The 13,282-nt window shown below is 38.7% G+C and overlaps 3 protein-coding genes across 3 annotated transcripts; 1 reads left to right on the top strand and 2 right to left on the bottom strand.

Moving 5' to 3' along the window:
• Positions 1-81: 81 nt before the first annotated feature.
• LOC120009102 (pathogenesis-related thaumatin-like protein 3.5) lies at positions 82-1,201 on the bottom strand. Its single transcript, XM_038859555.1, has 2 exons — positions 1,111-1,201; positions 82-942 (listed from the first exon to the last, which is right to left on the bottom strand). The coding sequence occupies exons 1-2, from the start codon at positions 1,157-1,159 to the stop codon at positions 254-256; spliced, it is 738 nt and encodes a 245-aa protein (XP_038715483.1). The 5' UTR covers positions 1,160-1,201; the 3' UTR covers positions 82-253.
• Positions 1,202-4,230: 3,029 nt separating this feature from the next.
• Positions 4,231-5,493, bottom strand: LOC120009100 (elongation of fatty acids protein 3-like). The gene has a single exon (XM_038859554.1). The coding sequence runs from the start codon at positions 5,368-5,370 to the stop codon at positions 4,540-4,542; it is 831 nt and encodes a 276-aa protein (XP_038715482.1). The 5' UTR covers positions 5,371-5,493; the 3' UTR covers positions 4,231-4,539.
• A 1,089-nt stretch (positions 5,494-6,582) lies between these two features.
• On the top strand, positions 6,583-8,472 carry LOC120009877 (E3 ubiquitin-protein ligase RNF185). Its single transcript, XM_038860605.1, has 2 exons — positions 6,583-6,775; positions 7,463-8,472. The coding sequence occupies exon 2, from the start codon at positions 7,488-7,490 to the stop codon at positions 8,184-8,186; it is 699 nt and encodes a 232-aa protein (XP_038716533.1). The 5' UTR covers positions 6,583-6,775; positions 7,463-7,487; the 3' UTR covers positions 8,187-8,472.
• The last annotated feature ends 4,810 nt before the right edge of the window (positions 8,473-13,282 follow it).

Genomic DNA, 13,282 nt, shown 5'->3' with positions numbered 1-13,282 from the left:
CGATGTAAACTACAGGTAACATGTTCAATTCCTGGAAACAATCATTTCACATATAATGTGGAGGTTCAATTCCTGGAAACAATCATTTCACATATAATGTGGAGTACGGTCTATGTACACCTTGTTTATTCCCGACCATGTGAGCCCTTGTGCACGGAAATAAAAGTATCGGTAAATTATTAAATTTGATCGAATAGAATCACTGAAAAATTAAGTAACATAATTCTGAAGCTAACACTAGAGCAGAAACTATCTACCCTGATCCAGTTGGGCAAAACGTGATCAAGTAATCCGACCCGGAACAAGTGCAAGTACTCGTAGCATCATCGTAAGCATAACTATATGCTGTTGGACATGCATTCTTGAACATCACCGAGTATTGAGTCGGCAAGCAAGTCTGAGGACTTGCGTGATCGCCTGTGCAACAAAACTCCGGTGTGTTAAACGCCGCACACGCGCTCTTGCACGCAACTACCGTACCCGAATCCATAACCTTCAACTCTTCTGGGCAGTTCCCATTTAGATCCGCCACACAACCCGCGTATTGGCAATCACCGAACCCGCCCAGTGCCTTAACCCCGACCCCCACATTGTAGCCGTCGACGAGGCTAACGTCGTAAAAATCCTTCTCGTTTTGGCTCGTCGCAAGAGTGAATTCAGCGAGACTGACTGGTGGAGTACCGCCGCCGTTGCACTTTAGAAATCCGTCGCAGTCTCCGGTGATGCACTTGCCAGTACCAGAGGCATCGAAGTTGCAACCTGTTCGGCCCCAGAACCGACCTGACCATCCTGGTGGGGCAGGGAATTGGAGCTGTGAACCGGGTGGTAGTACAAAACCGCCGTCCCCGAGAGCGTTGAGACCGTTGCCGGAGAGTGTTCCGGGCCAGATCGTGTAACTGCATTGGTTCTGGAGAGTGAACACGCTCGCATTGATCACAGTACCTGCAATTTGTCCAATACATGATTCAGTAACAGAAATTGAATTATTCTTTCGTTCTGATAAAGTAAAAATCAGATAACAAAGTTCATATGAACTAGTAATTTTGTGAATGTGATATTCTCACGTGAAATGGAGTAATTAATTGTGGGTGTTGAAGGATAATTATGTACCTGGTAAGAGGAGGAGGAGGAGAAGACAAAGCCTGGAATTAAACGCCATTGATGGACAGTGATTGGAAGTTTTTGCGAGAGTTGGGAGGAGTTTTTGGTACAAGTTTTGTGATGAAAATTGTTGTATTTATATGGGTTTGGTCCATTACTCCATTACTCTACACCCACTTAAAAGAGATGGGTCCTATCTTTTCGTGAGCACTACTAAATTTTAGGTTCTCTTTGGGAGAAGTCAATACTATAATTTCCTTTGAATTTGCATGTACTGTTTTGTTGCTAGTATTGGACAAATATTCCTTCCCACACATACCCAATTTCCTTTACATTGCATTTGGCATGTATTATTTTGTTCCGAATATTGGACAAATATTCCTTCCCAAACATGCACAAGCCCATGAATTTTACAGGTTAAGGGCCCTCTAATAAAAAGTCACTGTAATTTTATTACAATTTTAATCACATACGTTCAGTCTATTTATCAATATGAGATCCGCATGATTTTTGGTAAACAAAATGAACGCTTGTGATTAAAACTGTAATGACTAGTAATGCAGGGCTCTTGTCCGAGAATTTTACTAATAGAAATTAAGCTTCCATGTCAAGTAACATCACTTGCACCATTGCAAGTGTTCTTAACGGCTTTCACAAACAAAGGAGGAAAAAAAAAAACCAGAGACGGGGGGTTAAAATAGTAACATGGCGTATGATTCAAGAGTATCAAGTCACGTGAGTAGGGATCATCTGGGTTGTGCACGTTTTGATACATGAAACAGCAAAAACCGATGAACCACCCCACGTGGCAAACATGATCTGGCGCAACCTCCCAGTCCCAGTCTCTCACGTCCTCAGCCAGTTTTTGTACTTTCACGATGCACGTGTGCTTCCACGACTGGTAAACTCACTTCACTACTTAACCAAAGCTTCTAGTTTTTCGGTGAATATATCCTGCTTATAGGTTCGAACTTTCGACCTCAGGCGTCTGTACACCCTAAGTCCGTAAAGATAACTAACTATGCTATCGTTGAATAGTCAACTTCGGGTAGACATGATGAAACGCAAGAGACAAAGCTAGGTCTAGTATTGGAAACAAACGAACACAAAACATAGACCGCTGGTATTTTGGCTGTGTCACGCTAGACGTGCTTTTGTTTACATATCCAATTTCCTTGGCAATGCTGACAATCTAAGAATAATCTGGTCCACTAACATACTACCATTGCAAAATAAGGTCGACATTCAATTGAAAGGGAAGTTTGGCACCCAATTAATTTGTTAGAATGATGCCGTGTACGTATAGAAGACACAATGCATGTTGGGTCACTACCTTACCTAGCTAACAGGATTTCAGATCAGATCCTGCCAGAGACCTAATACGCGCAATTGAGTTTGACAAGGTTCATATAGTACCAGACAAAAGGTTCCATTTAACCAAACTGAGTGATGATATGATTGAGATTATAAGGTCATTCCGATTCAATTATCTAACTACTTCCTCTTGTCTTTTTTTTTTGTTTGTTTCTTTTAGTTGTTGACAGGATCAAGTTGGTTTTGTCAATGAACAGAAAGCCTTTAACAACTTTGATCACGTTCAAAATTATCTTCGGTCTTGATCACGTATCAGGCAGTAAAACTAATGTCATAAATTATCCACGATGCTGACATTAATGATGATCAATGCAAGAGAACAACACTCAAGTCAATAACTAACAAACAAGAGTGCTCGATGCTCGGAGTAACCATCAAACGAGAGTGTTTGATGCTCGGAGCTCTGTCTCTCTTAAATGGCCAACATAATTCAAGAGTACAAAAGTTGGAATCGTTTACCTGGGGATTCCCTTTTATATGAGTCATATGAGTTCTAGTTTTGGTAGGAATATATCTCATTTCCCTGACCTTAGACGGATTTACAGGAAGATGGATCATATCCTGATTCATTTCTTAAGTGGAGTCGGTCTTCATTGGGACTCTTAGTTTCCTTATGGTGTTTGGTCACCACGGGTTACCAAGCAGGTATGCTTGTACTTCACCGAGGGGGCTCATTGGTCTTGCCGAGATGCTCTCTCTTAGTCTCTCTTCTGATGTATGTCGTGCCTTATGTGGGTTTTTTCGGATTCTTTTTCCTTGGTTGATGTCCTTGTTCGGTAGGAGAGGAGCATCCCCTTGACCGGATTTTGGCTTTATGTACCACGTGTCAAGATCTTGTTGGGGGGGGGGAATTTTGGTATTTTAAAACTTCATCAGTTGATATCATCATACAGCATTCCATGTTACGAAATCTTGTGACCAAATGTAAAGCTGAAAATTGTACGAGACAGAAGCAGAAGGAACAACAAGGGAACAAGGGTTGCATTTATCATCACCATTGCACACCGCATCCTTTCTCGGCATCAGCTCCTGCTACCATATGCTACCTTCCTCATGATGTATATGCTTACAATTTTAGCCAAACATGTGATGTATTACAAACATTCTTCCATACTGCTTCTTTCATTTTACTGAACAATGTAGAACTGAAAGAACATCAAGCATATATGCTGCTATACAGCTACCTCAAGCTCTTTGTGTAGTAGTAACTACCATTGATTACTCTTTCCTTTTTAAGAAAAAACAAATACGTGGCCTACTTGAGTTTTCGAGAGTCCCGAGTAAATATTTAAAAATGGCCCTCAAATAAATTTTTCCCGTCAAATCACTTTCAATAAACAATATAGTTAACTCATTTAACATTTCTTAGGACTACCATTGTATTAATAGTCTAGTGTTTTTTTCAAAAATATGACATCTTAGGAATTTGGGGGTCCTGGGCGACTGCCCGTCTCGCCCGCCTCTAGAGACGCCTCTAAGTACCAACTTACAAAGCATGCAGGCTTCACGGTTGACGGATTTGATAATGATCCATATTATATGGATAGTGGACACTGCTTCAACCTGGGCTTGCATTAGCCCATAATCCTTTCAGCCTATTTGGGAGCCCAATGTTAGGCCTTCTTTCTTGTCACCATCGCTCTTATAGCCTGGTGTAAAGGACCATATGCAATTGTCCAAAACCAAAACCAAAACCAAAACCAAAACCATTGACTTCTTTGTTTCAAGTAAAATCATTATACAATTGCCATTGACTTCTCACTTGCCAGCAAAGAAATATATATACGCCAAAGAAAAAAAAAACACTAAAGGAGGAAAATCAAAATATGAACAAAAATTTAAACTGTTCCCTTTGGTGCATGTAGTTGATCTAGGTCGCATGTTCTAACACCCATTGTGAAACTATTAGGCGTTACAGTATTTTCATACGAATTACACTGGCCTTCGACCTAGGACTCAATCGGCCACAAAAAATAAAATAAAATGAAAACAAAACATTCAACTATGTTTTTCTTTTAGATTCAGCGACCTGTGCATGGAAGGAGAAACTTCGTCTTGCGAGAGCTATCGTTTCGTGGAACGCAATTTCAAGTAGAATTTCAAAACCAGCGACAAAATCACGCAATTCAAGACCGAATTCAAACCCCAAGCTCCAATGCCATTGCACCCACCTTTCAACAATTGCACCAAGAACACTCCTAAATGACAAACCAAATTACAACCCAGCAACACCACCTGACAATTCACCACAAATGGAAAGCATGCGCTCGGAAGTCCAATCGCCGTCCAGAACCGGTACCCGTAAACCACCGAGTACAGCAATGTCGTCAACAAAATCGCCAATACTTGAAACGATTGGGAGAATTCGAGCCAGATAAAGGACATAAACAACAAAATTGACTGGTTTAAGAGTGTGAAGAAATTCAGTTTCCGGTATTTGAGGATTGTGAAGAATGTTCGGAGCAAATGCAAGAATCGAGAGAGATAAAATATGTATGACCAGAAGAACACACGCCCAGAGGGTCGCGTCCCTAGAGGAAAGCATAGGAGCCACTGAATTGCTACGGTGGTTTTCGTTCGCCGCCAGAACCACCTCGTGTCACGAATCTCGGCTGCGGTGGAGAGGAGGATGCCGACGAAAATTATAACCGAAACCAAAGCCATAACAAGGCTGTGAAGGGCGGGGATGGGGCCCAAATGGACTCGGTGGTTCCGACGAAGGAGGAGGGAGAGGAGGAGATGTAGAGTGGTGGCGGAGACGACGTAGACTGCAATGGAGGAGAAGAGGAAGGACCAGGTCGAACCCCATGATTGTGTGTGGCTCCAACGGAAGCTCACGATCGATGGATGCTCCGATACCCAATAATTTGTGGTTTGTATGAATGAGAATTTCATGACTGATTGATCTCGAATCGAGAAATTATATGGATATGATGTTCTTGGTATTGCAAATAGTTTATATATTTGGGACTCGGGAGAGTCAAATGTGGAGAATGAGAACGATGGGTTTCGTTCTAACAGTCGGCGGCCAATCATTAGAAAATATTTTTAGATTTTTCGAGATTTGGGTCTTTTTTAGTTTTTTTTATTTGTCAACAAATGGCACCGGCATCGTGGGAGGAAGAGAAATGAAAGGAAAAAGAAAGGAATAATCATTTTCCCTCTTCCATATTTGGATAAACAAAAATGAAAGAAAATAAAATTGATTTAATATACTAATTTATCATTATTTTTATTTTTATGTTCAAATATTATATAGAATGATAAGATAGTTTTTTAACTTATAAATTACTTAATTAGTCATTCTTTCCCTCCAAATGATTATATTTTGGGAGTAAGTATTTTGGTAAAATTTTAATGAAATTTTCCCCAAATCTCTTTAAATACATCCGCTTAATTTTTTCTAACCTATCCAAACAATGGAATTGGATTTAAAATATTTTTATTTCCCTTCCATTCCTTTCAAATCCTTCAATCCAAACACACTCTTAAAGTTAAGAGTATTGTATTATTGAAACTTATGTTCGATTATAGCATTTAATTTTCTGGTATTTGGTTTTTTTCAACTCCATACTAAAGAAATTCATCTCCATTTCTAGCCAATTCAATTAATACTGTATTGTTTTAAGTTTTTAATTTAGAGTTTTTGAACAATTTTGAGGGTTTTAGGGAGGATGTTAGATAGATCCGAAATTTTCTTTAAAAATCTCTCAACACGTGAGTTTACCATTGACAATTAAGCAGTACTTAATAGACTTTTAATGAAGTTTTAGTAAACATAAGATTAAAGCTTTTAGCCAAGCACACAAACAGATAAAGCCATAAACAATTCAAGCATACCCAAGAGGATTTAATGTACAAATCATGACGCGTTATAGTAAACTTCCATGAAAGGACAAATGCGAAATTACATATTTAGACCCGTTATGGGAGAGTGGAAGCCAGGGATGGTATGGTCCAACCGTGATCAGTCAACAGGGAGTCAGCCGGATCTACCAAACTAAACGAAGCCCCTCGAACGGTGATCACCGTATCAAACGGTCAATCTGCGCCCGCCCTATGAAACGGTCAATCTGCCAAGAGAGTACTAGTTTCTGTCTCGCTACCTACTGAAACGAAGTCGTATCGTTTGCTCTAAACACGGGAAAGGAACGTTGCGTGGACTCGACATTATCCGAAATAAAACTCAGGTGCCAAGGAATTCAGGGGAATTTACAGCGTTTTTGGGCACCCTCTGTATCTCGTGCTCGATCGATCCCGTCGGTGGATCGGTTCGTTGATATTTCTCTTCTCTCTATAGGTTAGTTATATCTCAATCTGAATGTGTCTTCATCTTCGTTTCATTAGTCTTTATTATTTTTTGGATTTTTTGTTTCTTCTCAGTTTATTTGATTTTGTTGTTTGATGCTGTGTGAGCTGTAGTTGTTAATGTAACGATCTTCACGTATTTCGGTTGATTTTTGGATTATATGGCTGCAGTTTTATGAGAGGAATTGAGATTGCGTAGATCGTACGAATTAGCCTCCGAATCTCTTAGGTTTTGAGTGATTTAATTCTATATTCGAGGTTTTGAAGATATAATGCAAATCATGTTCGAATTTTCTCGTGCCCTTGGGTAGTTGCATGATGAATGAATTGTGTAAATTTCTCCCGATAAACCCCTATCAAATAAGTTTCTCATGTTTGTCTCTTTCTTATGATTGAATGGAGCATTGGGGATTTTAAACCGTTGTAGTTTTTTTCTCCTTTTTTCAATTAATTTTTAGGAGCATCGTTACCCCATCTTTTACAGTCTCAAAATTTGTTTAATTAGAAAATTGAATCTATCTCTTTTTGCATAGCTGCACACTCCATACTATCATTTTTTGGAATTGTGTATTCTGTTTGATTACTGGTGTTGATTTGTTTTTTCAATGCAATTGATTTCAAGAATTTTTGGACTATTATGTTTGCTGGTATTTGATTTGCGTTTTCATGTAATTTATAGGCATTTAAGTCTTACTGGTTTTGAAATGACAAGTGGGTTTGAAGATTCTACAAGCTGGCCATCCCAAAGTCCCTCTTTCTCTGGCAATAATGCTAATGGTGATGCCGGGAACTTTGAATGCAACATTTGCTTTGACTTAGCTCAAGACCCTATTGTTACTCTATGTGGTCATCTCTTCTGTTGGCCTTGCCTTTACAAGTGGCTCCACTTTCATTCACAATCCCGGGAGTGCCCGGTTTGTAAGGCCCTAGTCGAGGAGGAGAAATTAGTTCCCTTATATGGCAGGGGGAAAACGTCCACTGACCCCAGATCAAAAACTGTTCCCAATGACAATATTCCCCATCGCCCGGCTGGGCAGAGACCTGAAACAGCTCCTCCACCTGATACTAATCATTTTGCTCAACATGGCTTTGGGTTCACGGGAGGGTTAGGTGGATTTGCTCCAATGGCAAGTGCTAGGTTTGGGAATTTCACATTCTCTGCTGCTTTTGGTGGTCTCATCCCATCTTTATTTAACCTTCAGGTGCATGGTTTCCCTGACGCTGCCATGTATGGGTCAGCTGGTGGCTTTCCTTATGGTTTTCCAAATTCATTTCATGGTCATGGCAGCCGTTTTGCCCGTGTATATGCTCAACATCCAGGTCAAGGACAACAAGATTATTATTTGAAGCGGCTGTTTTTGGTTATTGGCTTTTGCGTTCTCCTTGCTCTTCTTTGGCAATAGAGTAAATCTGCTCTCAGGGTCTGAAGCTGCTAACAGTTGTTTAGGTTTCTCAATCTCTTATTTGTAAATCTGTTAGCAATTTGTGCTTATATGTTTTCAGATTGAGGAAATTATTTATACCATATTTTTTTAGTATCGTCTTAGTTTAGTAGATGTTGTTCATCAGCTTGTAGAATGAGATTTGAATGTTTCCGTACAGAAGTGAAGTATGTTACCCTTATTAGCTGACTCCTGCTTCCATTCGAAAGATTTGGAGAGAACAAAAGGTGGGGTGATTGGTTAGTTATCTATGCTGAATAATGATGGTGCAAGCTTTTATTACAGTTGTCTTGTTCTCTAATTTGGCAATGAGACATCTCTTTGACATTAGAAAGCTGAATGAGTTAGGCTTCTGAGGTATGGTATCATTGCTTTTGCTCCAGCATAAATTTAGCCTAAGCTTTGTTATCGCTCCAGCATAATAGTTTGTTGTAATAGGTCTGATCGTGGATAATTGACTATATTTCATTACAACTTTAGGCGTACTTGCTCATTTAGTTTAGACGTGATGTTGCTGTCTAAGTTGTTTCTTCCTTTCTTTTCTAGATGTTTGAGTGCTGCAATGGTTATTATATATGAAAATTTCTGCATCTTGATCACTTGATCATTTGGATTGCTCAAGAATGTCTCCTAGGTATAATTTTTATAGTAATTCTGGTGCTATGGGAATTGACCATCCTTGACAATCTCGTGTCATGGGTTTAAGAAAAGGAATATTTGGACTCAAATCTTTAATCATTCTTGTAAAACTGAGTACTTGATGTCCTTTGATTTCAAAAAAAGGTGTCGTTTTATTTCTTTCATCCATTGAGCCTTTACCTGTTATTGTTTATAACTTCAGTTGTGAGGTCTGCTGTTGATTAATTGAATCTAGTTTATCAAAGCTTTTTTTTTACTGGTGTCCTAATACAATATATATTTTTGGTGGCATTGCTTTTCATAATATTGGGTCTGAATTGACAATAATTCTAAGTTCAATTGACTTCTTGATGAGCTCCATATGCATGATGTAAAATCCGTTGACCGTCTAGCGGATGTCGTGTGATAACTTTTCTGTTAATGAAGGCAGTTAACATTTCTTATGATGGAAATATGCGTGATGGATTTCCGTGGATGTTCTCATAGACTCATGTAGCCAACCCTAAACTTTTGCGATAAAGGCTTTGATGATGATGATGATTAAAAGCATAATTTTCATGATAAGTTGCCACAACTTTGTTTTGAAGGGGTGGTTCAGACATGTAGGCTGTTTGTGCTGTGGAATGCCGCTGGAGGGGAAATTCATGATGATTCTATCACCTCCAAGGGTGTTTGGTCTCCAGGGGCAAGGCCATAAAAACTAATTGTAATATCTTGTTGAGCTAGCTGCACTAGTTTCTTTCTGTATTATGCCTCTAAAGGCTAAACATTGCCAGAACTGAGAACACCCGACTGCTGAGTTGCTGATGATGTTCCTAGATGTCTGAGGTTTGTGTTTGCTTCCTCAATCGTGATCACTTTCTTGATGATTCAAGATGTTTTCGGATTTGGAGAGAGAATCAGTATTTGATGTTATAGTGTCAATGATTACCTGAAAAGTGTTTGGTTTCGAATAACATGGTTGGAGTTGTTTATTTTGGTAAAAGTGGGAAACATCTAATTTTGATGAATGTTTGAATTCATGGTTTTGGTGTGAATTTTCAAGTGGATGAGATCACTTCTATGGGTGGTCTAATATAGTGGAGATGTTTACTTAAGGACAATAAGGAAGGTGCTTCATTGGAGGTAATTTGGTGGGACTAATTAGGCTTTTGGAAATGTCGGTGGGCTGTGCATACCAGCTGGGTCAATAGGATGAGGTTTTCTTTTTGGAATTTATGAACTAGTTTCATTCTTCTTATACCTATTCTTAGTTGATATACTTGGTGCTTTGGGATAAATGCTTTGATCTTTACCTTTGTGAAAACTTGATGATTTTGTTTATCTTGTTGGTCATGGGTAATAGCTTTTGGAGGTTCTTGGTCCTGTGAACTATGTCCTGGGACTCCTGACGCATAACAGTTTTTTGAACTTGATGGTGTGTTCTTCACTTATGATTTATTGAGATTCCTTGTAATGTTAATTGATCCTAGACTTTTGCTGTAATATTGAACATATGCCCTCTTATGTATGTGCTGAATACAGTGGATTCAACTTGAATTATCAGGTTCAGTGACATGTTCTGCTTTTATCTTCTGCTTGTTTCTGTGTCATGGCTCACAATATCACATTGAAGTAAAGGTCTTTATTATAAGTTATAACAATCTGAGTTTTAAAGCTGAGTGGGTATAGCCATAGGTGTTTGCTAAGGCTAACTCCGATGCATGCGTGATGTTGACGTTCTTATTTCTGTTATATTTACAGTAGGACTGGGAGCTGTTAATATTTTGAATGCACACTTCACAGTGCATGAACTTTTTCCTTTAATGTGTACGCATCGTTTCTTGTAGAGAATTGTGATTCTTGTCTTAACCATTTGCTATCAAAATATCTCAGAGGTGTGGTTTTATATAATACTCATTCTTCACTATCCAGAAACCTCATATCTGAAGGAAAAAAAGAAATGATGTGAATCGAACTTTTAATACTTTTGATAGATGTTTGTTCTTATGATGCATTGCTGCTAGTATTGGTTGGTCAGTTTTGACTGCTTAGTATCTTGGATGGGATTGATACTATGGACCCAAATCTGGGTGTTGGGAAGCTAGTGACGACTTTCTATGGAGACAAAGAAAAATGAAGATCGTCAGAGAAACTTTGTTCAGTCCTTTCCATTGCCTCCTTGAAGCAAAAAGCTTTGTGTGGGTATGTTTTCATTGGCTCTCTGTGTTACTTTGTCACAAATAGATCTTTTTTGATGTTGGATCGGAATAGATGTCGATGGATGATAGTTGTAATGGTCATTATCTAAGATCCTTTTAGCATTGGTTCTTGCTATATTGCTTTGTCCTTTGTAAAACCTGTGGTCCTATATGGTTTTTCAGTTGAGCATAACATAACATTAGTTCTTCAAATAGTGCTCCACCAGTTTTCAGATTTTAGTTGTTTTGTGGCCGTCAATTTCAAATAATCTGCTTTCTGGCACATGGGTCGTGTGGCTGCAACGTGGAGCTATCCTCACTAACAAGCAACTTAGAAAAACTTTTGGTCCCATTCTTCTCTGTCAATTTTACTTTTCCTTTTGGTAGTGAGTTTTACTTTCTCTGTTGTTGTAATGCAATTGAGAATGAGTAGGATAGTACTTATGAAGTACTTATGGTTAATGGGTACAAAAATGTTAGTCAATTTACTTTTCCCCATAGTCCATAGAAACTTCTGCATCTTACAAAAATGGCAATATTTTGGTTTGGTTCGCTTAGGAGCATAGTGGGATGGATTCGAATTCTTTTCTTCGACTCAGTAGGGCTGTGCCCTAAATTTTGTTGCGTGCGGAAAAAATAGGTGCAGGAGCTTGAATCCCCCATCCCTTTTGAACAATCAAAAAAAAAACCTTTACCCATAAAGGAGATAGAAAGGGAGATGAAAATAGATGCATTTTGAACTTAATTTTATTTAGTTTCTGTATAACGTAGACAAGCTTCTGACTGTAGTATGCTATTGCTAAATGTTATATTGTTGATTATTTTTCTCAGCTGTCGTTGGTAAATTGTAGTCTTCAGTAACATGGTATTGCATCTGCACCAGTATCAGGTTTTTAATTCCTACTTGAGAAGTCTTGGTCATCTTGATATCATATTTTAATTGACACCGGCCGACATTATATGTACGTAGTTTGCATAGAGATAGAATAGAATGACTTCCATGACTTTCACTCTATTTCTATTACATTATTATCACATGCACATGGGAGTCATCAGTTTAGCATGACTTTTAAGACCATCTTCTTCATTCATATTCATATTCATTCATTCATGTCCCACAAGTCGCTGGGGGGATTGTGTGTTCACTTGTCATTCATCAATGTGAACCATAACTACGAACATTTGCGCATATGCATTTTATGTGCATTAAATTTAAAAATACTCAACTTGCGAATGCTGATTCTGTACCTGGGAGTGGGAGTGGGAATGGGAGTGGGAGAGGGAGGGCTCTTATAATTAGTCTTCATGCAATGCTCTGATCATGAGAACTGTACAGGGATTGCTTCTGGTGGCTATGTATAGTTATGGCCTATGGGGGGTTAAGTCATGAATGAAAGATACTTGTAATGGTCATTGTCTAAGATCCTTTCAGCATTAATTCTTGCTATTGCTTGTCCTTTGTACTACTTGTGGTCCTATATGGGTTTCGGTTGAGCATAACATAACACACTACACTAGTTCTTCAAATAGTCTGCTCCACCAGTTTTCGGATATTAGTTGATTTGTGGCCATCAATTCCAACTAATTTGCTTTCTTGGCACATGGGTCGCCTGGTTGCAATTTGGAGCTATCCTCACTCGCAAGAAACTTTTGGTTCCATGTTTCTCTGTCAATTTTACTTTCCCTTTTGGTAATTTGAGTTTTAATTTCTTTCTGTTGTCGCAAGAAACTTTTGGTTCAATGCTGCTCTGTCAATTGCACTTTCCCTTTTGGTAATTTTGAGTTTTAATTTCTTTCTGTTGTCGTAATGCAATTGAGAATATGAGGTTGAGGAGGATACGTACTTTTGCATAGTGGTTAGCGGCTACAGAAAATACAAAACACTGCTGAAAGGACAAACTGATCATCTAGGTTAAGAGAAGAACTCTTGGCATGAAATATTGCAGAACATTACCAAAAGCTGGCTTGGCAATTCAAACTTAATAATCACTGATGATCGACAATGTAAGCAAGTTTAACTATTACTTTGCACAATCGTTATCTATCCTGTTCTGGGATACGGGCGTTCATACCCTCTCCTCATGGATTTATTTCGAGAGACAATTCTGCCTCTCTCATTCGAACTCATAACCTCTTTAGTTTGAGAAAGTGAGTAACCAAGTTACCGTACAGTCTAGTTGGTTAGTTGTTTGGTTAATTGCTTCTTTGTTTGTTTGAAGGTATTGGCTTATCCCAAAT

Source organism: Tripterygium wilfordii, chromosome 11 (genome assembly GCF_013401445.1).
Source record: "Tripterygium wilfordii isolate XIE 37 chromosome 11, ASM1340144v1, whole genome shotgun sequence".
NCBI classification, from domain to species: Eukaryota; Viridiplantae; Streptophyta; class Magnoliopsida; order Celastrales; family Celastraceae; genus Tripterygium; species Tripterygium wilfordii.
Note: the sequence above shows the minus strand (reverse complement) of the source record. Positions and strands in the feature narration are given on the sequence as shown.

What these genes read in the sequence shown, in the direction of transcription:
- LOC120009102 (XM_038859555.1), bottom strand. Translation starts at nt 1,159, where the DNA reads ATGGCGTTTAATTCCAGGCTTTGTCTTCTCCTCCTCCTCCTCTTACCA. An exon ending in CCTCCTCCTCCTCTTACCAG is followed by an intron (nt 943 to 1,110) that starts GTACATAATTAT and finishes GACAAATTGCAG; the next exon opens with GTACTGTGATCAATGCGAGC.
- LOC120009877 (XM_038860605.1), top strand. Translation starts at nt 7,488, where the DNA reads ATGACAAGTGGGTTTGAAGATTCTACAAGCTGGCCATCCCAAAGTCCC.
- LOC120009100 (XM_038859554.1), bottom strand. Translation starts at nt 5,370, where the DNA reads ATGAAATTCTCATTCATACAAACCACAAATTATTGGGTATCGGAGCAT.